This window comes from Lissotriton vulgaris, chromosome 2_1, assembly GCF_964263255.1.
Source record: "Lissotriton vulgaris chromosome 2_1, aLisVul1.2, whole genome shotgun sequence".
NCBI lineage: Eukaryota > Metazoa > Chordata > Amphibia > Caudata > Salamandridae > Lissotriton > Lissotriton vulgaris.
The window spans coordinates 1,956,902,535-1,956,924,816 of NC_141687.1; the positions used below are offsets into that span (position 1 = coordinate 1,956,902,535).

Consider the following 22,282-nt stretch of genomic DNA (forward strand, 5'->3'; position numbering starts at 1 on the left):
AGTCAAATTAGCATTTAGGCTGCAATGGGAGGCCTGATACTTGTTTTAAGGGGCTACTTCAGAGGGTGGCAGAATAAGTACTGCTAAAGGCCTTCTGGTACTCCCCCTGCTGTGCCATCTCTTCCTGAAGTCCTCAATACATAGATGACCCTCTGCACTTACCTCTTCAGGGCCAAGGGAAGCTGTTTACTGTTTCCTTTTGCTGGGGCTGTCATGCTTGGGGTGCTGTTACTTTGCCTCTACATCCTTTGGTTCACCTCTTGTACTGTGTAAGCCTCCCCCACCAAGTCTTGCAAGCTATCTTGAGAAGCCAGCCTGCTCTCTCTGTTCAGCAGTGTTTCTCTTGCAGTGACCAACATTGCTTTGTGTAAAGTCGGATGTTGGTGCATTGCCGGCCTAGTTCCTCGACAAGGCTGTACCCACTCATAAAATGGCCTCTTTAGGTCTTGCCTAGCATTGCAGCGCATGCGCAGCTCACTTCGCGATGGACGCAGTATATAATATAGCGTGGAAGCTCTGTGTACGCTGCGCCCACTCTCCGCCCATCTCTTGTATTGGCTTAGGTCCTAAATACAGCCTTCCCATTGATTTTAGGCTTGTTAGTCCCTCCTTCTAATGGCCATGTCGTCATTTGTGTCCTTCCGTGGCTACTGGCCCCTTTACTGTCAACACTATTTTGTTCATGTGCCTCCTCCATCCTCTCCCACATTCCGTGAGTTCTTGAGAAAGTAAATGTAAATGTAAATGTATTTGAGCTTATATAGCGCACAGCTACCCACAAAGGGTTTCCCGGCGCTTGCTTAGGGAACCCGTCTTGGTATTCCCCTGTGAGATAACCCCGGCAGGGTATCCACAAGGTGAAAGCCAGGCATCCCGCCGCGAGGGGCCGTTGTGGAGACTAAGCAAGCTATTGCCCAGAGTCGCAGAGTGTGAACCCGTGAGTCGAGAAGGCACCGGAGCGAGAATTATCGAGTCCGTGGAATTTTTGAGCCCAAGACCCGCCGAGGCGGGGAATTAAACCCTGGTCCAGGGCCGATCTCAGATTCCGGGTCTGCCGCCTCTAACCCCTGAGCCACACTTCTCCACGAAAGCCCCCTGCCCGCAATCCTGTTTGTGCTTTTTTGCCCACCCGCACTCCTGTTTTAAATGCAATAGGACTCGTGTAAATGCAAGTTCTATTGCATGCAAATGCTTGCTTTTAAAGTAGTGCCCCAAAAGTCAGGCAACAGTTGCCTGGTTGTGGGCGAGGCTCAATCGGGAAAGAGGACAGTAAATGGAAGTCAGGCGTCTGGTTGTGGGTAGGGCACATTGTAGCAAGGAAAAAATGTGGCAAGAAGGCTTGACCTGCAGGGACTCTGCTTGAAGTCCAGCCGCCGGAGGCCTGGTACAGGCCCAGAAACTTCATGGGCACCGTGAAACCACCCCCATAATGAGTAGGCGCCAAGAAAGAGGGCGGAAAAGCCAGCCCAGGCCGTCTACTACAGAGGGCCAGACCATGGCACGGCTGCCAGTGCCAGCGCTGTTGCCCCGACCGAGGAGGGCAAAAAGTGAGCCTGTACTGGTGAAGAAAGGAGGCGCCTCAGGCAAGTAAGAGGTCGCAGAGACCAGCCTGGAGAAGAGGAGGGCTCCCGCCAGGCAGTGGCAGTGCAGGTGCATCCCTCCTTTTTGCTTACACATACCGGGGGCATTGTAAAAAGGTCTCCTACGTATTTGGTGCACATCTGCGCCGCATGGCCATGGGCAGCTACTTAGTTGCTTGTTTTTCTTTCGCATGCGCACATCACTTATGGGATGCCCAGGAATGTGCACAGCAGAGTTGACTGCTGTTATTATGGGGACTGGGTGGTGGCCGGGTAATGGGGCTGCTCCGGGGCCATCGCTGCTGCTATGTCTCCCTTTACCAACAATGGTATAATCTGCCCCTCCAGAGGGCACTGCTGCTAGCACATCTCGGGAGCAGGGCTGGCGTCTCTCCTGGCCCTGACCAGTCTTTCTTGGCCCAGCAGCATCTACCTATCAATGGCTGCCTTAGGCGCCTCCCCCGCACACAGTCCATGATGCACCCCTGGTGAGAAACATACACAGGCTTCCTTTCTGCTAAGGCTCAATGTCTTGCCATAAACGTACAGAGCAGAGTCCCTGCTCTGAGAAGTGTTTCTTTCTATGTGGGGGCGCCACATTGATCAGCCTCCACCAGGGCTCGAATCGGGGTACCACACGGGTGGACGGCGTCCCGCCACTTATTTTACCAGGTGAACGCCGTCCCCCCTGCAAAACAGCTGGACTTCACTCTTTGGCCTCTCTGGGACGAGATCGTAGCTCACAGCACACTGCTCACGCGCTGATTTCTCAGATGCAATCGCATCTAAGGGGTCTGCGAGGGGAGGCAATGAGCACGATGGTGCAAGCCACTTTTCGTGATGTCACTTCCTGTCATGACGTCACTTCCGGTGACAGCGTCCCCCCACTTCTTTTTTTAGGACTTGTGCCCTGGCCTCCACATCTGTAAAGGGTACCTGTCTATAGTGCCGTTTACCATCACTGGTGAGTAGCGCTTGGAGCATGTGCCTCACAGGTTTGCTTGTGAACTCCGAGGGCATGCTGCGGTGATGCACTCCCAGCACACTGGTCGTCCAGTGTGTACACTGCCGTTGCCGCCCTCAGATTGGTTGCTTTACTACCTTGCGTTGGTCACTTTCAAAAGTTCAGAAGCCACTGTTCACAAAGTGCAACATACTTGCCAAGTGTCAGTTGCAGTTCTAGGTGTTCATTCTTTTGAATTACTAGTAGTTAGATTACTACTTATAGTTTAGACTAAAAATGAATGGGTGAAAGTGTGGGAGCAGAGTTCCTCCACATCAAAAGCCTCAAAAGCTGGTGATAATGTCATATAATAGGGACATGCCTATTTATTTCCACAAATTTACACAGACTTTTTTGTAGGCTCCTTTTTTTACACATTTAATTAAAACGTATCAATAATTTAATGTATTTGTCTTCAACCAACTCCTAACAGCTCAAATACAACGTTCACTTATCTAGTGCCCGTCCCATGATCACTGCCACACAGTCCATAGCTAGGCTACTTTGCAGTAATGTATGATAATGTTCTGCATGGCGAAATGCTTATAAGGTCCCAAAGGCGAGGCCGATTGCTTTGCAAATGCTTGTTTTGCTACCGGTATTGCTTAATTTGATTAGTGGGTGGAGAGTGCCTAGTGACTGCATCCGCTCAGTCCACCATCTCGGCTCCTCCTATCGCAAAGCATTTTTTTAAAATGAATTTCTTCTTCATGCTCATAAATTAAATGCCTGGAGTTGGTGCTAAAGACATATTAAAATGAGCTACAGATTGCAGACTCAACTCGGCATATAAGAGCATTAGTGAAATCTGTGCTTAATTTGAGCCGGTGGTTTCCGATGCTCGGCACTTGCACTAAATTGTCAACTCCAGCGCTTGGGACAGCCTGCCACAAGGGGGCGGTGTCTAGTTAATTTAGAGATGACCACAACAACAGTTCATTATTAATTCAATATACCCTAAAAATGACTATTACCTGCTGCCCAAGCAATACTTATAGCTTTGGTGGCGGAAATAGTCCAATTGATCACACTGGTAGGAGTGTGATGGTCATTAGTTATATTGGTTCTGTCATTGGCAGTGCTGGCAGGGGCAATGTGTGGTGCAAACTGCAGTGAACTACCGACGAGAGCCCTGGCACTTATGTTTTTTTTTTAAATTAAGCATTGAGTGAAATGAGCCTTCAACCAACTCCTTAAACCGACCCTGCCTTTTCCTGTAGTAGTTGGTGCACTAGTAAAATTTAACCTGGACTGAACTTGAAAACGCTGATAAAAGGAGGTGAAAAAATACAGGTTATCTTTGTCACTGTCACTGATGATGCAGTGCTTCTAATACAAATTAACCCATCTTCCAAAAACTTACCATCAATGCAAGCAAGACAGAGTTCATAATTATGAACAAAAAACTAATGGAAGAAAACATTTCAAGTTAATTAAAGCTCTTTGGAGTAAGTTGCTGATTTTGATTATCCAGGCATGTGTTTCCATCGCAACCTGCTATGGGTCAAGCAAAGGAAAAAAGTCCCCCCCGTGAGTCGGAACGTGGGAGCTGCGCTGCGATACGGGAATAACTTCGGTGATGTATAAAATGAAAGGAGTAGCTTTGACCGTGTGTGGGGCAGATATCCGGTGCTTCAAAAAGGCAACAGAGCTCATGAATATTGCAAATCTCTTCATAAGAAGTGTGCTGCAGCTAGGCCCAGGCACGCGCATGACCTCTCTGTTCTGAACTGAGTCTAAATAGCACAGACTTGCTTATCCAGCTAAAATCCGTTCCGTGCTGGACTAGCTCTGGGAAAATTCCGCAGCAAAACCTTATTAAAAAAGCTCTATAAAAGTAGAATGTCTGCACCACATCAAATATATTTTAACCCGCACACGGAACAGTACCGAATCTGGCACAAGCAGAGGAACGCAGAACCAAAAATAAGGGTTATCAAGTTGAAGATAAAAACCAAAGTTCCAATCTAGGCGTGGAGGCAGCAAAGGCCAGGCCAACATAAGAACCAGTCCAACATATATCCCAAACCGACTACCGAGGCAGGATTACAGAAGAGGACCCAAGAAAGGGCACACGGCCCAGAGCCCAAACAGAAGCAAGGCAAAGCCTACGTATCCCAGCTACAACAGGATGGGAGGAGGGGAACTCCATGAAGGTAACAAATGCTCCAAGGAACCAGGAACATCCAGCCACCACCAAACAAAATCCATAGTCACAAATAAGCACAGTCGGGAGGTAGGGGTATAGGACAGTAAAGCTTGAGCAAGAGACTGAACGCAACGTCTGTCACACGCATGGCCAAACCCAACAAGCAGCCAGGCAATAGTGCCATAGCATATCCCTAACATGCTCAGCAGGGAAGCGTGGGCACAAGAAAATTAAAGGTCTAAGAGTTTGTTCGAAGGGTGTCCCACAACGCCAGACTAAAATGTACAAAGTTACTCCCACCTTACTCCTGCATGTATCGCCCATATGTATGAATGTGCGGATCAATAAGTCCCCACTGTCAATTCCCACAGGCAGGATTTTCCATGTGTGGCAGTGCCTGGTTGTCTCATTGTACGGGGGGTAGGTGCTTGAGATCACTAGTGAATTGGTTGGGAAAACGCTACTGTTGGACTCTTCATTATGCCAGTAGGGCTTAATGCCCAGACCGAAGGGATTCACATAGTTTTGGCTAAATGACAAATACCAATGACATGGAAGTCCGAAAGAGTGCCAGAATTGAACCAGAGACTGGGTGATGTGCTGAGATTGGTGAAAGCAGAAGAACTTGTGCTTGCTACTCGGAAGATGACCGAAAGTGGCAGACAGGCGACTATGCACTAAGAGGTGAATATGCTGGCACTCAAAGCCAAATCTGATGTGCACTACCGATCAATCCTAGGTTTTTTTGTTCCATGAATAGAGCTGATTCACCTGGATGACACTGCCCTGTATGCCCCACCTGTGGCTCAGGCAAAACTAGGCACTACAACACTTCAGTATACACTAACATCCGTAAACGACTGTTTGGCTTGATGGGCCAGGGCGACGGGAAATGGATAGGTTCAAGTAGACATGCATCTGATGACACAAGAGAAGTGACTCGGAAGGAAGGCCTATTGGCATTTAGTTTGGTTCATTGTTTGTTTAGCAAGGAGCCCCTTGTGGCTGCACAGTTGTTGTCCCGGTTAATGATTAAGAATATTGTCAATTATACCTGTATGAAACACCTAGAAGTATGCTACTATTGTTCATACCCTAGACATTCTGTACTCTGTATGCAATTACTGAGTTGAACCCCCTTCCCCAAAGATGTTGGATTAATGTTGTACCAGCCAGCAGTACCCCAAGGGAAATGGCCAGACCAACACCAAAGGTGGAACTAGCTCCAAACAGGCAAGGGTCAGAGTGTAGGGTGGAGCCAGAGTAAACCAGCACATCCCACGAACGTCCAATGACAGCCACCAACAATCCTTGTTGGGAGGCAAAGCACACCAAAACAAAAGAGGTAGCCCACAAACAAGGGGAAAAACGACCGGAGCTCCAAGTCAATCATGGCTAATGAAGGAGAAGCAACCCTGCCCCTGGGAACAAGGGAGATCCTCAGGCAGCCACAAAGATCCTAGACCAGATAGCCACATGGAACTACAGTGTCACACAACCTGGCACACACTCAAAACCCTGGAGCGAGCAACTCCAGGCAAAGTGATAGTGAAAAAGAGGGCACTAACCAAAGTGCAAGCTTTTAACACCCAACCTCATCAGCCTATTGTCCGTTTGACCAAACGAACAAGAGTCTAGACAGTAAGCAGGCCGTACATCAAACCAGAAAAAGTGTGAAACAGAGAACCCAATCAAGGTGGGGACAATGGAAGAGGGGAGCCTATCCCAACAAAGTCCAGTAGGGAGGACCAAAACTGACAAACTAGCTCTGGTTTTCCTAGGACAATTCAGGCAGATGCTGTAGAGGGAGGGCTTCACTTCCTACAGCCGAGAGCACCAAAAAGTGGATCTGCTGAGACATTGCATCCAGGATTCAACTCCAGGTCAGAAACCTGCGCCGAAGAGGGGGATGGAATCTAAGCTACTGTGGTAATCCACACACCATTAGCTGACTCACACAGCACAACCCAGACTAAAAGAGCAACAAACCTGTGCACCGTGAGAGAAGCACTGAGAGCACTACAGAAAACCAAAACAGTCATACTACAGTCTGAGGTAGTGGGAGGTAAACCCATCAATGCACCCAGAGAGAAGACAACACACCTACAAATGCCCAACCCCCCACAGGCCTCTCTTCTACATTGTGAAGCGTGAGTCTTAGGCAAGACATTGTGCGGGAAACAGCAGTGCAGAGCAGCAAGTTAAACTCCAGGTACCATCTCTGCCCACCTCCCATCAGAACAGGGTGGGTGGCAAGGTAACCCATAAGGACACCGAAGTACGGTCTAGCCACACTCCCATGGAGCCATGGGGACATCAAAACAGGAAAAGAGAAGGAGAAGTGGCACGCCTTCAACTCAGTAAGCCTAGCCCCAGAAGTGGTCCTTCGTGTCACACACACAGACCAAGGTCTGCAGAAACCCCGTAATAGCCTAGCCTATGCTTCATGTATGCCGAGACCTATGTATGGCCCGTTAGCAGAGAGAGGAGGATCGGAAAGATTTTGCTTTAGCCAGGTCAGATTGTGCCGGGGGTGGAGGAATTGGCAAACCTCGTTTACTAAGGACTGATACAAGAAAGTAGAGAGGAGGTAGTAATACAAAGTATTGTAATATTTTCTATTTAAAGTGGTGGATCTAGCCTTTCAATTAATATGAATGCATCCATTCACTTTCTATTTCAAAAGGTAGCTACTCCTACAAGAAGTCCTTGAGAGCACACCCATTCTCTCTCTCGCCCTCCTTTTCTCCTAGTTAGCAATATGAAAAATTACAATTTCTGTGTGCACTTTTATTTCATTGTTTTACCGCATTACTAAAGACAACACATTCTTGAAAATAGTTCTGACTGTTATTTCTTTTTTTGCTCTTATGTTTTTCAAGATCAGAAAATGGCGGTGATCGGATCAGCGCAGTTCTGCCAGTTTCCATTCTGCCCGGTGCTGTAAGTGTTAAACAGTCAGTTTTAATAACTCATTAATCATGTCATTAGGTATCTCACTAAATTCTTTAAAATTCTGAAGAAGTTTATTAGGAAAAAAGAATTACAACAATGTGCAGAATATAAAAACAATGAAGGCAGTCGGTTCATATACTATGTATAAAGTGGGTTTAGAAAATAAACTGCGTATAAACATAACAAGTAAGAAATGCAAATACAGTCAAAAATAATGATAACATCAGCTATAGTGTACAAAAGAAGGTATACATAGAAATATAAATTAACACAAAGGAAGTCATAGAGGTTTAGTAACTTCTTGCTGCAGAGATCTAGGGGGTGTAGAGCATTTAGCACTAGCATCAATGAATAAAATGACTGGAGCCCATAAATCAGAACGTTTGGATGCCAAATGTGATGGATATACAACTGTAGTGTCTAGCCTATGATTATAACGGACCGCATACCACCATTCTTGATATGAAAGCTTAGTGAAATCCTTCCAGTTTCTCGTTATTTACTGGAAGGCTACTGCTATAAAGAGGTCAATTATTTTGACATTAAAATCGGAATGTTCCCAGATGGAAGATAAGCTACCTAAAAAAATATGCAATGTAAAAAATGGATGAGTGGACTGAAAAATCAAGTTTAGTTGAGTCCACACCTTTTCCTAAAAAGGGCGAAAAAATTTGCAATTAAAGAGTAAATGGAATAAATCAGCATGTTGGGCCAAGCAAGACCAACATTCATGTGAAACATCAGAGTGAAATGAGTGGGGGGTAGGAGGTGAGAATAGAAGTCTAATATAGATAAAGAAGAGCGTTTGCGTCGTGTTTGCAGCCCTGGAGGATTTCCTAAGCTTAAGCCAAATTTTATCCCTGACGTCAACATTCCAGGAGGTGTCAAAATCCTTTTCCCACAATAATTTTGTCTGAGTTTGTTTCTTGGTGTGGAAGAGGTATGTAAAAAATTGTAAATGGTAGAAGCTTTAGAGTGAGTAAGCAACAGAGAATGTAGTTTAGCAGTATGAGCAGAATCGAGAGAACTTTTTAAAGGAGGTGGTCGAAAAGGCAGGGAAGCAGATTGGATAGCTTGTGTTAGGAGGGAGTATTTAGAGCAAAAAGATGAAGGGAAATCAAAGACAACACGAGCTTGTGCAAAGGGCAGAATTAAATCCGATTATATAATTGATTGACCCAAATCAGCCCACGTTGCCTCCAGGTTTTCCAATAGAAAGGTTTATTGTTAATTAGGATGTGTAGATTGTGCCATATGGGAGAATTAAGAAAAGATGGCGAAGGTGTAGATGGGATAAGTTTAGAAGTAAGTTTAAGTATAGGAGTGGAAATGGATTGTGGGTGCGTGTAAAGGATAGGTATTCCTGAAAGGAGAAAGGAGACATGAAAGACAGTTCTAATGTAGTCCAGAGAGGGCAGTGTGCAGAAGTATCAGAGAGCCATCGTGACAATTGAGTTAGCATGAAAGATTTATGATAAAGAGAGAAGTCTGGGAAGTTCGTCCCACCTTCCGATTTTGGATGAATTAATTTACAAATAGACATGCGTGATTTCTTATGTCCCCATAAAAAAGAGGATAAGATAAAGTGAATTTTCCTAAAATGTTTGAGAGGGATAGACAATGGAATATTTGAAATTGTATATAAGACCATGGGAGAGAGCATCATATTTATGTTATCCAAACGACCCCACCATGATAGGTATAGTGGATGCCACTTTGACGTTAAAGAAGATATTCTTTGTATACAATTATCCATGTAACGCGATACTGTCCCCGCTACGGTTGCGGTAAAATGCAGACCTAAATATTTAATGAATTGAGGACTCCATGAAAAGCCTGAAATAGCTAAATCAGCACTAAAAGTATATTTTGTCAAGGGCAGAATTTCACACTTGTCTTTATTCAATTTATAGCCAGAAACACAAAGGATTGTACCTCTTCTAAAAAGCAGGAAGAGAAGTTTGGGGCTGCGACAATAATAAAAGCACATTGTCAGCATAAGCCGCCATTTTAATATTGGAATCATTAAAAGTAAAACCATGAATGTTATAATTTTGACGAATCCGGAGTAGGAAAGGCTCCAGGGCAATATTGAAAAGAAAAGGAGACAGGGGACAATCCTGTCTAACACCTCTAGCGATATCGAAGTAGGAGGAAATTCCACCATTCGCTGTGCCAGCTGCCCTAGGATTGGAATATAAAATAGAAATGAGACCCAAAATGTTTGGACCGAATCCAAACCACTGAAGTGTACGAAAAATGTATAGCCATTCAACTCTATGAAACGCTTTTTCAGCATCCAAAGCGATGGCTGCTAGAGGATGAGACATGTGTGAGGCTTTGGATAAAATATCAAAGAATAGGCGTGTGTTTTCTGCAAGAAGCCTGACAGAAAAAGGAGAGAGTTTTCCCTAATTAACCCAGAAAGGACCGGGAAATACCGTGACAAAAAGAAAATTCCTTTCTGTGTATTGCAACTTAGATCATAAGTGTAAATTGTCAACAATGACACCTTTCTTAAAGCAATTGTATCCCCAACTAGTCATATACTTGTACATAAGTCAAATCATAACATAAAATATATCAAAAGCATATTTATTAAAAAAAAGTTTCATAGGTAGACTTTATATAAACATTTTCTTACACATAAAAAATCATACATATATCTTCTTAAGTCACAGTAAATGATACTTGGTACATAAATATACAATAATCAATTAAAAAACAGTTTTGACGACGCGTTTCGGTGCTTCGATGATTTGGACACCTTCCTCAGGACTTATATTAGAAACATCTTCTTTCTAAAAAAATTAACATTTATTAGTATACAGTATATGGGGATTTTTAAATTTTTACTTCAAAACTCATACGGTGTCAAGAACACAATTAATCCATTTATCTTACATTTATAGCAATTTTTATTTTGCGGTACCAGTGTTGATCCGGGAGTTGAGGTAACAATAGATGATCCCCTGCAACTCTGCTTTATCGTCACGGATCTGTATATACAATGACGTTGTTTTTTTAAATCTTATTAGATCATTTTAAAAGTAGAGAATATTAGCAGCAGGACTACAAACGTTATTACTTACTTTGTATTTTCTCTAAGGCCATGCGAGTCAATGGATAAACTCCACGGAAGTTTGTATTTATGGTTTGTGCTGGTTGTTAAGACAGTCCCACTCCTTTGTTTCTAAGGGGTTTGTTGCGATCGTCTTTCCTCTTTTTAATTTGAGGTGATCCTTACCATCTGGATAAACAGTAGGAAAAGTTTTATTCAGTGGGGGCGCTGTATATATATTGATAACATATATACTTCTGCCTTGCAGACCTTTTACATGAATATTATATTTGGTACTGATACACTTATTCGTTAGTTTCAAAATAAAATAAAATAAAATAAAAGGAGCACATTCTTTCCCTCCCATTGTGTTTTAACTTTATTTTTTCAACAAATGATCCAGCACACACATCAATGTATTAGGAATCTGTACAATAATAATCATTGAACACAAGTCAAAAGAGCTAAAAGAGTTCAGTAGCAGAGTCTTCAGATTTTTTTTGAAGTTTAATCTTTATTTATTGCTTCAATCCTGTAGCCAGCGCGTTTCGTCCTCCACGGACTTCTTCAGGGCTACAAACAATATATATACATATACACACAATTAAAATATGTACAATTAATACAGTACAAAACATTATTTTCCACATTACAATTACTGACAACATCTTAAAAGGAACTACAACCTAATTCAAATAGTGGTTTCTTAAAAATTGTGCTAAACCCTGTTGAGTTCCAATTTCTTACATCTCTGCTATTTACACAATCTTTATACATATTTACAGATTTACAAGGGACACATATAAAAAGCATTGATGTGCACTCAAACTCTGCTACTTGCTTCATTGTATAACCTAGATAGTCAAAACAGAGGTGGGCCTGTCAAGACTCTGCTACTGAACTCTTTTAGCTCTTTTGACTTGTGTTCAATGATTATTATTGTACAGATTCCTAATACATTGATGTGTGTGCTGGATCATTTGTTGAAAAAATTGTTTGCTAGTACAAGTTTCTTGTTTGGGGAGATCTAGGGAAAAGAATCTCCGATCCGTGGCACCATACAAAATAACTAGGCAGTATACAGGATAGGTGCAATTGTGCTTAAACCCCTTTTCCCATTTTTTCCCAATGTGTTTTAACTTTATGTATATTTAGATACATCCTGTATCTGCACTGTGTTTTGCGTTTTTAAGTGGAGACATACTGGTCAAGAGCATGCACTCAGGGTTACTGTTAGCTCACTAGATCTCCTTTTTTTTAAAATTACAAGCGAGCAGGCAAGCTTCTCATGTAAGCAGAACTCCGGTCTATTTAACTAGCTAGATCCCCTTTTAAATTATAAGCGAGCTAGCGAGAAGTACTCGTTTTATCGGAACTCCGGTCCATATAACCAGCCCACTATCGTCGTTAAAGCACAGGCTACTCTTACCTTAATAGACGACAAACGCACCGCCTGCCCGGTCTCCCTGGTATCCAGTGTCAGAATGAACACTGCACCGGGTTGTCTCTATATATACACACGTTGATTATAGTTAATTAAGAGATGGTCGGCGCCTTTGTTCAATTAAGACGTCCTTGCCCGCAGAAAAGTGTGCACCATGTTTGTAGTTTTTTGAAGACGTTGTCGTACACAGTAGAGAACGTACTGGTTCGGACAGTTTCAAGTTTTGAATTATCGTGTTTACCCTCAGTATTCGAAGTATATACATATTTATAGGGTCGTAATTGGAATGACCGTACCTATTTCATTTTATTTTTAAACATTATCGAGTGGTGGCCATTATTACATATACCGACTCTCCCGTAATGAATTACAAGAAAATATATTTTAAGCGAATTGCTTTTTCTTAAAACTCATTCATTCGACTTTCTTGTATTCAGCTATATTGTTTATATCCATTTCGAGTATATTAGTGCAATCGTGCACTAAATATATTTTTCGTAACTCCGGAGGCATGTCCGCCATTTTAGTAGTTTGCTCATGATTTATTTATTTATTTATTTTTTTAATCCTCATTTCCTCATTTGCCAACTCGCCACCCAGTTTACTAACTGTTCCACCTGCTGGGTTTTTTGTATCTCATACGCTAGTATATCGAGGAAGAGACATCGGGCTCACCTCCACAGAGTCTGGCCAGCATATTATCCAAGCCCTTGATGCCATTTGACCCATCCGGTAGGCCCGTCTGATCCTCATTCCTTGAGCCTGAGTGTCAACCCAAATACTAGCGAGATAGGCGTGGGGCTTAATCATAGGATTGATGTTGTTTTGTTCAATAAGCAATTCAAAATTTCCCACATACCAATCACCCAAAACGTAAAAGAAACGGTACCCAAAATGCTAGTTTTTTGCTGGTGCGATTCAACATATCTAATTTAGCTGTATATCTCATAGACTTTATCCAGTCCAAAACATTTGGAGAGAGGGGGAGAGACCCACAACTTACAAAGTTCTGTACGTGCCAGTAGTATAGAATAAAAAATGAATTTCACATTGTCATTAATTCTATCTTCCTCTAGGTCATTTCTCCCAGTAATTATAAGTTCGGGGCTTACCTCTATTTGCAGGTTCAGAGCTTGAGATAGACAGTTACTCACATCTTGCCAAAAGCCTCTTATCTCTGAGCAAAAGACAAACATATGGAGGTCATCGGCGTTGGGGGTCTTACATTTTGCGCACTCCACCACTCCACTTGATTTAAGTTTCATCAATCTGCGCGGAGTCCAGTAGGCCATGTGGGTTGTGAACAGAAGGTTTCTCCTTAAATTCGCAGGTTTAACCACTCTGTATAGTATAGCCATAGATACTTGCCATTGGTTTTCTGTTGCTATCTTTGGCAAGCTTTGCTCCCACAGGACCTCTGGAAGTAAGAAGGGGCCATCTTCCATCTCCAACATTGTCCAATACCACAAGGCCACCTCCTTCTTAAAAGACCCCTCCATCGCCAGTTTTGCCTCAAAGTCGTTCTGCATTCCAATTTGAATTTCGAAGCCCTTCGCCCAGCTCTGAATCTGTAAGTATTTATACCTTGAGAAGACTTGCCCCCACCTTTGTTGGCATTCACTCCATGCCAACAAATTCCCCTCCTGAAACAGGTCATTCCATCTCCGAACTGAACCCTCTCTCTTTAATGGAATTGCCAATAAATCCTTTGTCCAAGGCGGAGAACCTGGTGAGTCCCATATTGGAGCCATACAACTCAAATATGGTATCTTTAAGAATTTCCTAATCTTGTACCACATCTCCGCCAAATCATATAGAACTTTCAACCTAACCTTTTTAAAAAACGTAGGATCTGAGAACCCAAGTCTGTATAACCACCATTCTTTAACATCACACCAAATAAATCTCCTTTTGGTGACTGAAAGCAGGTACCCAATAGCATCCTACAATTTTTCAATCCAAAAGCCCATGCATAAATTTGCAAGTCCGGGGCAGCTAATCCTCCTTTACAAAGCCTCCTTCTTATTTTTTTCCACAAAAGTCGTGACCCCTTTGATGCCCAAATAAAAGAAGCTATCTCGCTCTGGAGCTTGGCTAACCACTCCTTTCGAAATCCAAGCGGATTAACCTCAAACAGAAAGGTTACCTTTGGCAAGATCATCATCTTCACTAAATTGGTTCTGCCATATAACAACAAAGGTAAATTCATCCATCCTTTAAGCATGGCCGAAACTTCTTGTTTAACTCTAAAGAAATTTGTTTTCGTTAAATCCGCAATATTATGAGTAACCCTCACCCCCAGGTATCTCATATCCGCCTTAGTGACTAACCCCTCTATAGGCAAGTTCCAAGCCATAATCTCGTTTTTTTCCAGGTTGATCTTGTAACCAGAGACAGCTCCAAAGTCCTTAGTGATACCTGTCAGGGCATCCAAAGAGCCATGCAAATTTGAGGAGAAAATAACAATATCATCTGCATAGAGGCCTATTTGTTTTTACCAATTTGCCACCCCAAAAAGCGGAATCCTGTTTGAGCTCCTTATTCTGCAAGCTAGTGGTTCTATATATAAATTAAACAGTAGTGGAGACAGAGGACACCCTTGTCTCGTATCGCGTATAATTTGCACAGGTGGAGTTAATAATCTATTAACCAGAACCCTGGATGTCGGAGAGTCATAGAGAGAAAAGATAGAGTCAGTAAATCTCTTTCCCAAATTAAGATGTTGAAAAAGAGTTTTTAAGAAAACAAAATTAACTCGATCAAAAGCCTTGGCGGCATCTAAAGCTATTACCGCCAAGGGAAGATCGTTTGTGACTGCCATATCTATAATACCAATAAGAGCAAAAGTTAGTTCTTTTAGATATCGACCCCTAATGAAGCCTTTTTGATCTTGGTCTATCAGCGTAGGAATGACTAAACTTAACCTATCAGCGAGAATCTTTGTGAAGAACTTATAATCACAGTTAAGGAGTGATATAGGTCTATACGAATCTAACGATCTAGGGGATTTGCCAAGTTTAAGTAGCAAAGAAATAATAGCCTCATTCCATGTACTTGTTATAGCTGCTCCACCCATAAAGATTTGATTAAATAAGTTACACAATACCGGAGCCAATTCTTCTACTAGGGTCTTATAGACTTCAGAAGGGAGGCCATCTGGTCCTGATGCCTTCCCCCTTTTACTCTCCTTAATGACCTTGACCACCTCTTCTATCGTTATGTCGTTATTTAGCAAACACCTTCAGATCCTCAGCAAGGGGCTCCACCTCCAGCAGCCATCCCTCTATCTCCTCTAGCCTCGGGTGTAAATCCTCCCTATATATATCCTCAAAAAAAGTGTGGAAGGCTTCTGCTATCCCTTTACTATCAGTAATCAGAGACCCCGTAACTGAAGTCTTAACCCCCTTAATTTGATTCCGAAGCATGTCCTTTTTAGCTTTCCAAGCTAACAGTTTACTACACCCTTCACCATAGGAGAAATGCGCTAGCTGACTAGCCTCCCATTTTTCCTTAACTCTTTGTGATAATACAGTTGTTAATTCTAGCTTTAACTCAAACAGCTTGTTCTTTACCTCCTCCTCACCCAGTGTTCCCCCCCCTGAACCTACACCTGCCTCCTCCCATGTGCGAATTTCCGTCTCCAAATCCAAAACTTTCCTCCGGTATAATCTTCTCCTCTTGGCGCCCTGTGCTCCCAACCTCCCTCTCAAAAAAGCCTTACAGGTGTCCCAAACAACTTCCACTTTAGCCGAACCCTCATTAACCTAAAAAAATGCTTGTATCTAACTCCTCAAGATACCTGCATATTCCATATCTAAGAGGACTGTCTGATCCAGCCTCCAAGTTGCAGTCGAACCCTCGGCTCCTAGTATTACCTTCAAGGCCACAGCCGAATGGTCAGAGAGGTGCGCCCCCAGATGTTCCACTTCCACAACCTCATCCTCCAATCTTACATCAACCAAAAAATAGTCTATACGGGACTTATGGTTATATTTCTTATTATGGAAAGTGTACCCTACCTTCTGCCCTGCTTTTATTCTCCAAATATCACAAAGACCCTGCTGAGCGGCAAGAAGTTTTATCCTAGCTGCCATCTTGCTATTTACTACTGCCCTGCTATTCTTTGACCTATCTAATTTATGATCTAACACAACATTAAAATCTCCCGCCAGGATTATTTTACCAGAGAAATCCAGCAGTTCTGCAGCTAACTCATCCAAAGGGGTTTCATCATCTACATTTGGCCCATAATAACCAACCACTACTAGCTGTTCCCCGGCCACCCTCAATTTCACTATTGCCCATCTTCCACTCTTATCCGCCACCTTATCTTCCATAGAGATATTAACCCCCTTTCTAACCAATATTGCAACACCTTTTGTCACTATCTCTTGAGGAGTATAGAAAGCATTAGCAATCCACCGCTGAGAAGAAAAGATATCCTTACTCTCACTTGCAGACAAGTGTGTGTCCTGTAAAATTATCACATGTGCTGGGGAATCTTCAAGATACTTCAAAATCAGCTGCCTCCTAGACTTCACTCGCAAACCATTCACATTCCATGTAAGGAACCTTAGTTCCACAGGCTTAACCCCATTCATCCCTGCTATCCCATCTTTTCCTTAGACTGGTGACGCGAATGCTCCTGAGGATGTTTTTTTGTTTTTCTCCCACCCCACCCCACCCTCTCCTCCCCCTCCCAACCCCAACCCCCAAACCCCCTCCCTCCCTCAACCAAAATCTAACCCCTCCCCTTGAAAAACCCAACCAAGACATCCATGGCCAATAAGCCCATTGGATGCCCTCGAGTGGCGGTGCATCATCACCAACTAAATTTTTAGTATATCATCAGTGCTGAGCTCGCTATTTTCCTTGGCACTGCTCCAAAAAATCATCCACCTCCTCAGTACTCCGAAATGTAAACATTTTATTCTGCAACATAACTTTAAAAAAAAAAGCTGGAAACTTCAATTGAACTGTGGCCCCTAATGCTCTAAGCGGTTCCATGCGCGTACCCAACTCCCATTGTCTATTTGCTGTAGCAGGAGATAGGTCTGATCTGATATCTACAGAGATTCTATCTATTGTTATACTTTTCCTTTTTAGAGCCAATGCTAAGATCTTTTCCTTCAAGTTGTAGGTCAAAAAATTAACCAGGATCTTCCTAGGTTTGGAGCGGTTCGGGTTCAACCGGAAGGGATCTCGGTGAATCCTCTGTATATCTTTAAGAACAATTTCTTCTGACTCTTCCAGCTCTAACTCTGTTTTTAACAAGTGTGCTATATAAGTCTTGATATCCGTCCCCTCCTTTCCTTCGGGTAATTTTAAAATTTTCAGATTATTCCTCCTCTGCATATTTTCTAGCCTTTCAACCCTATCTTCTATCTCACATTCTCTAGACTTAATAGCAACAATCTCCTTGTGGTTATCAAAGACCCTCTCCCGCATCACTTTTATTTCTGACTCCAGGACTTCTGTGCGGGCACTCAGAATATCAAACTTAGTCTCAAGTTGGCTGCAAGAGGCTCTAATACTCTCCTGATTTTTCTTTGAGTCTTCAAAACTTCTATTCGATGCCTCAAACCCCTCATGGATATCCTTCTCCAGCTTCCTGAGAAGCGCCACTACCGAGAGATCCGAGGTATCAAGTTCAGGATCCACATGCCTCTTCTCTAAATCTGTGTGGATTAAATCAACACTCCCTCCCGCTACCTCACCCTGTGAGCTTGCTCCGACAGTTAATCCCACACTTAACTGCGGTGGGATATCAATTCTATCCGCTGCTGAGACAACGCTTGACTGTATTAACATATCCAGGTTGTCCGTACCAGCTACTTTTACCAGCTCTCCTTCATCCTCCATAGTGAAGACCTGAAATATATTGGGAGTTGTATGTCGTGACCAGTCTTGAGCTGCAATATTCTCTAAGTTATTTACTAAACTAAAATCCTCTTCTGAATCTAGTTGGGATTTTAGCTGATTATTTTGAGTGCCTTGCTGTTTTAAACCAGAATTTTTTGAACAGGTTTAAAGAAAGTAGTGAGGGAAGGTGTCGTTACTAACTGTTGATTAAGCCTCTTTTTCCAGCTCCTTTTTTTAACTGGCTCCACCCAATTCTCCTCTCCCCTGTCCACCACCTTCTGCGGATTGTTCAGCTTATCTGAGGAGATCCCCAACTCTACTTTCTTAATGCTTCTTGACGGGTACCGGGATGGCTCTACACTATTTGCTACTTTATTCTTCCCACTACCTGCTTTCTGTTCCACCTCGAGCTCCTTTTCAGCTGCCCCGACTTGCCTGCCAACTTCCTAGTGTCAGCTAACTTTGTCAGCTAACTTAAGTGACAGCCCTTCCAGGGATTCCACACCTTTCCCTCGCCCACCCACTCCTCTCGGAGAAGACCTGGCCACAGCTCGCCGACCTCTATTCTGCTCTAATGCTGCTCTTCTCCAAGTAGCAGTCCGTGTAGATGTTACAGGGCGCTGCGCGCTTTCGTCTTCATCCAGCTCCTCCCAAAGCTGTGCAGATCCCTCAGCCTCCGCCATGCGACACAGAGCAGAGAGTCTGAACCACTGGATCACAATAGCAATAACAAATATGAGATACGTACTAAACAGCAGGGAGAGAAAAGTGAGAACCCAGTCACATCCCTTCTTCCACTACCTACTGGTTGGTGCCCAATTGCTCACCCCTCCGTCACAGTACTTCTTTAGAGAAACGCTATAGTCACAGAATGGACCATATCCAGATTATCAAACAGTGTGCTCCGTATGTCCATACCTCCTCCCAGTGCCTCCAGTACTTCAGATACCTCCAAGCAAGTCCTCCGCCACCGCGGAAAATCCAGTAACCAGGCAGCTACAACAGCTACTCTTGTCTTTCCAAGCCCCCGTTCCAAGGGTAACGTTTCTGTGTGCTGTGGCTGTTTTTCTAAACAATGGCCGTTATCCGCCTGCCACAACCAGCAACTAGCCGGGCAAGAAAACAACACAGCTTGTAGAGCCGAGCCGTGTCGAGCAGCTCACAGCTCTTCCTCTCCTCGGGACCTCTGCAGAGGCTGCCGGTGCTCGGCGGCAGATCAAACAAACAAGCACGATAGCGTGGTGACTGAGCCGAAACCGAGCCCCAGGCGAAACCACTGCTGCCCGACACTCGACAGGCTGTCCGCAACCGCGTCGGCCAAATGCACCAAACAGCTCACCGTCCCTGCCTCCTAGCGGGAGCAATGTATGGCGGCCAGACAAACAAGCTATCGGAGCCGCAGCCGCCGCCGAGCCTCAGCAGGCTGTTAAGCCTCCAACAGGACACAGAAGCCGCTCAGCAGCACCAAGGTAAGAATTAAAAAAAAAAAACTACCACCACCAAACGCCCAGCACTTTCAGCAGCACCGCCACTTTCATGATTGATAGAAGCTACATTTGTTCCTTGCACTTTTACTGTTTATACAGAATAGACAGAGGACGCTCCCGTGGTGGATATTTGTAATTTTTAAATAATCCGCTCAATTTGTATATATTTGAGGGTGTATTTAAAGAGATCAAAACCGGGGGGCTTGTTAAAAACGGGCCATATGTTATGCATGTTTCTGAAAAAACGATTAATTTGTTATGTTTAAGCAATACCTATACCCACGTAAACCGGAGCGTCCTGTACACAGATTGTGGCAAATCAGCCAATGCACTAAAACAATGTTATTCCTCTACTACAATTCCCACATTATACATATACTTTTTTCCATGCAAATACAGTTTCTAAGGAATGATTTATGGACACAAAAACACAAACTTCAGCTCTTTTTAAAATAAACTAAGTGCATAGAATTATTAATTTTCACCGCAAAATTATTTACCATCAGACAATAGCATATCTGGGCATCCCATCCCTAAACTCACATACAGATGTCTACCTATTAATTTCATGGTACAGATGTTAGACCTGATAATTAGGTTCTATATCTAGAGAGTCTGTCTCTATATAACTAGATTTACCTAAAGAGCCTTCCTTTAACAAAACCAGATTGTTCAGTGCCCTGCAAATCAGGCATGAGAGATTCTAATCGCAATGCTAGAACTTTTGAATTTTTTTTATAATCAATGTTAATTAGGGATATGGGTCGATAATTTTTACAATATTGGGGATCTTTACCATCTTTAGGGATAAGGCAAACAATAGTGTCAGAAAAAGAACCAGCAGAAGCACCAGGCTGCAAAAAAGAAAGTATAAGGGCATGCAATTTGGGGATCAATAAGGGTGCAAAGTGAGAAAATAATTCTACATTGAGACCGTCTGGACCAGGAGCCTTATCCATTTTGAGGATTTTTAGGACAGCGTGAAATTCCTTCTGTGTAATATCAAATTCTAGACAGGAAAGATCTGGACGTGCCTCAGGTGGATAATGAATTTTGGATAAGAACTGGGATGTAGAGTGATCAGAAGAAAGGGTTTCAGAGGAGTATAATGTTTTATAAAATTGAAGGAATTCATTTAAGGTCTCATCATCCTTGAATTTTAATGAGTTGTCAGTTCCAAAAATAGACTCTATGTTGAGCTTGTTTCGTTTAACTTTTAAATAATTAGCTAACAATTTTCCAGCTTTATTTTGGCCACCGTAGAATTTTGCACTAGATTTAAGTAGGTAATTTGAGGCACTGTTAGTGGTTTCTTTATTAAATTGAAATTTAAACTTTAGGAGGTCTGATAAGCAATCTTTAGATTTGGAAGAGTAATAGGAGTGTTCCAATTTTTTGATCTTGGGTAATAAAGCATTTGTGACCTGCTGAGCTTTCTTACGTTTGTTGGAGACAAAACGAATAATAAAGTCCCTAGCTGAAGCTTTGAAAGCATCCCAGATTACCTGAAAGGACATACCGTCTGTTTGATTAATGGCGAAATATTCATGAAAAAAATAAGTAAAAGATGATGTGAATATGGAGTCCAGAAGAAGGGCATTATGCCATTTAAGAGGTAGGTTGGGCTTATGTGAAATATCAAGGTGTATGATTACAGGGGTATGATCAGAAATCAATATAGAACCAATATCTGCCTTTTTCAATGACTGAGAAATATTGTGAGAGACAAAGATGTAATCTAAGCGGGATTGAGTATGATGTACAGGTGAGTAAAAGGAGTATTCTCTTAGGGTAGGGTTGCAGAGTCTCCAAGCATCTATGAGATTGTGTTGTTTAATGGTATGTATGAATGATTTGTGAGATTTATGAGGTGTGAAAGGAGCTGGAGAATTTCGATTTAAAAAGGCGTCCAGGATTTCATTACAGTCACCAGCAAGGATAAAATTGTCATCATAACATTGCGCAATTTGCTGAGCTAATGAAGTCCAAAAAGAAGGGTCACCAATTGTGGGTGCATATATGTTCAATAAGGAGACCGGGACATTATCAATTATGAATTTAACACGAACCCACATGCCCACCTTTGTACAGTGAGATAGGATCTAAATGGAAAGGGACTTGCGAAAAAGAATAATTACTCCATTATGTTTGCCATCACCTGGAGAAAAAAGAACATCACCTACCCATGCCCTTTTGAGTTTCACAGATTCATCACTAGTCAAATGAGATTCTTGTAAGCAAACAACATCTGCTCCCAGTTTAGTCAAATGTGTCAGAACCCTGTGACGCTTAATAGGTGAATGTAAACTTCTGACATTCCCAGAAATAAGTTTTAAAGGCATAAATTAAGGTTGTAGAAGTACAAAAAATTCCAATAAGAATGACATGTGAAATCAAAGAAAATACAAGCAATATCAAACCAACTGCACAAAAAGTAAGAGAACTGAACTAGAAAGGAGAAGCAATAGAGAAAGTAAACAAAGCGAAAATGTAACCTCTGTAAGAGAAAGGAAGATTGCAGGGTATAAAGAGGAAATGAGGAGGACCAAAGAGAGAAGAAAATGTGCAAAAAGAGAAAGAAGAAAGAGAGCATGAAAAAAATAAAGAATAATGAAGAAAGAAAATTTACATACAATCCAAGACATACGAGGGATGGAGGGATGGAAGGCCACACGGAACAATGACGTGTCCAGGACCCACAAGGGGAGGCGGAGGGAAGGGCAGAATGAACATACTCTAAC

General features: G+C 42.7%; 1 protein-coding gene across 2 annotated transcripts in view; it reads left to right on the top strand.

The window, feature by feature from the left end:
• The window catches only part of WDR93 (WD repeat domain 93), a 693,419-nt gene that overhangs the window by 468,503 nt on the left and 202,634 nt on the right, over positions 1-22,282 (top strand). For both annotated transcript variants that reach the window (XM_086958144.1, XM_086958145.1), the window contains exon 14: positions 7,615-7,675. In XM_086958144.1, the coding sequence (XP_086814270.1) occupies positions 7,615-7,675 (61 nt within the window). The remainder of the gene's footprint in view (positions 1-7,614; positions 7,676-22,282) is intronic.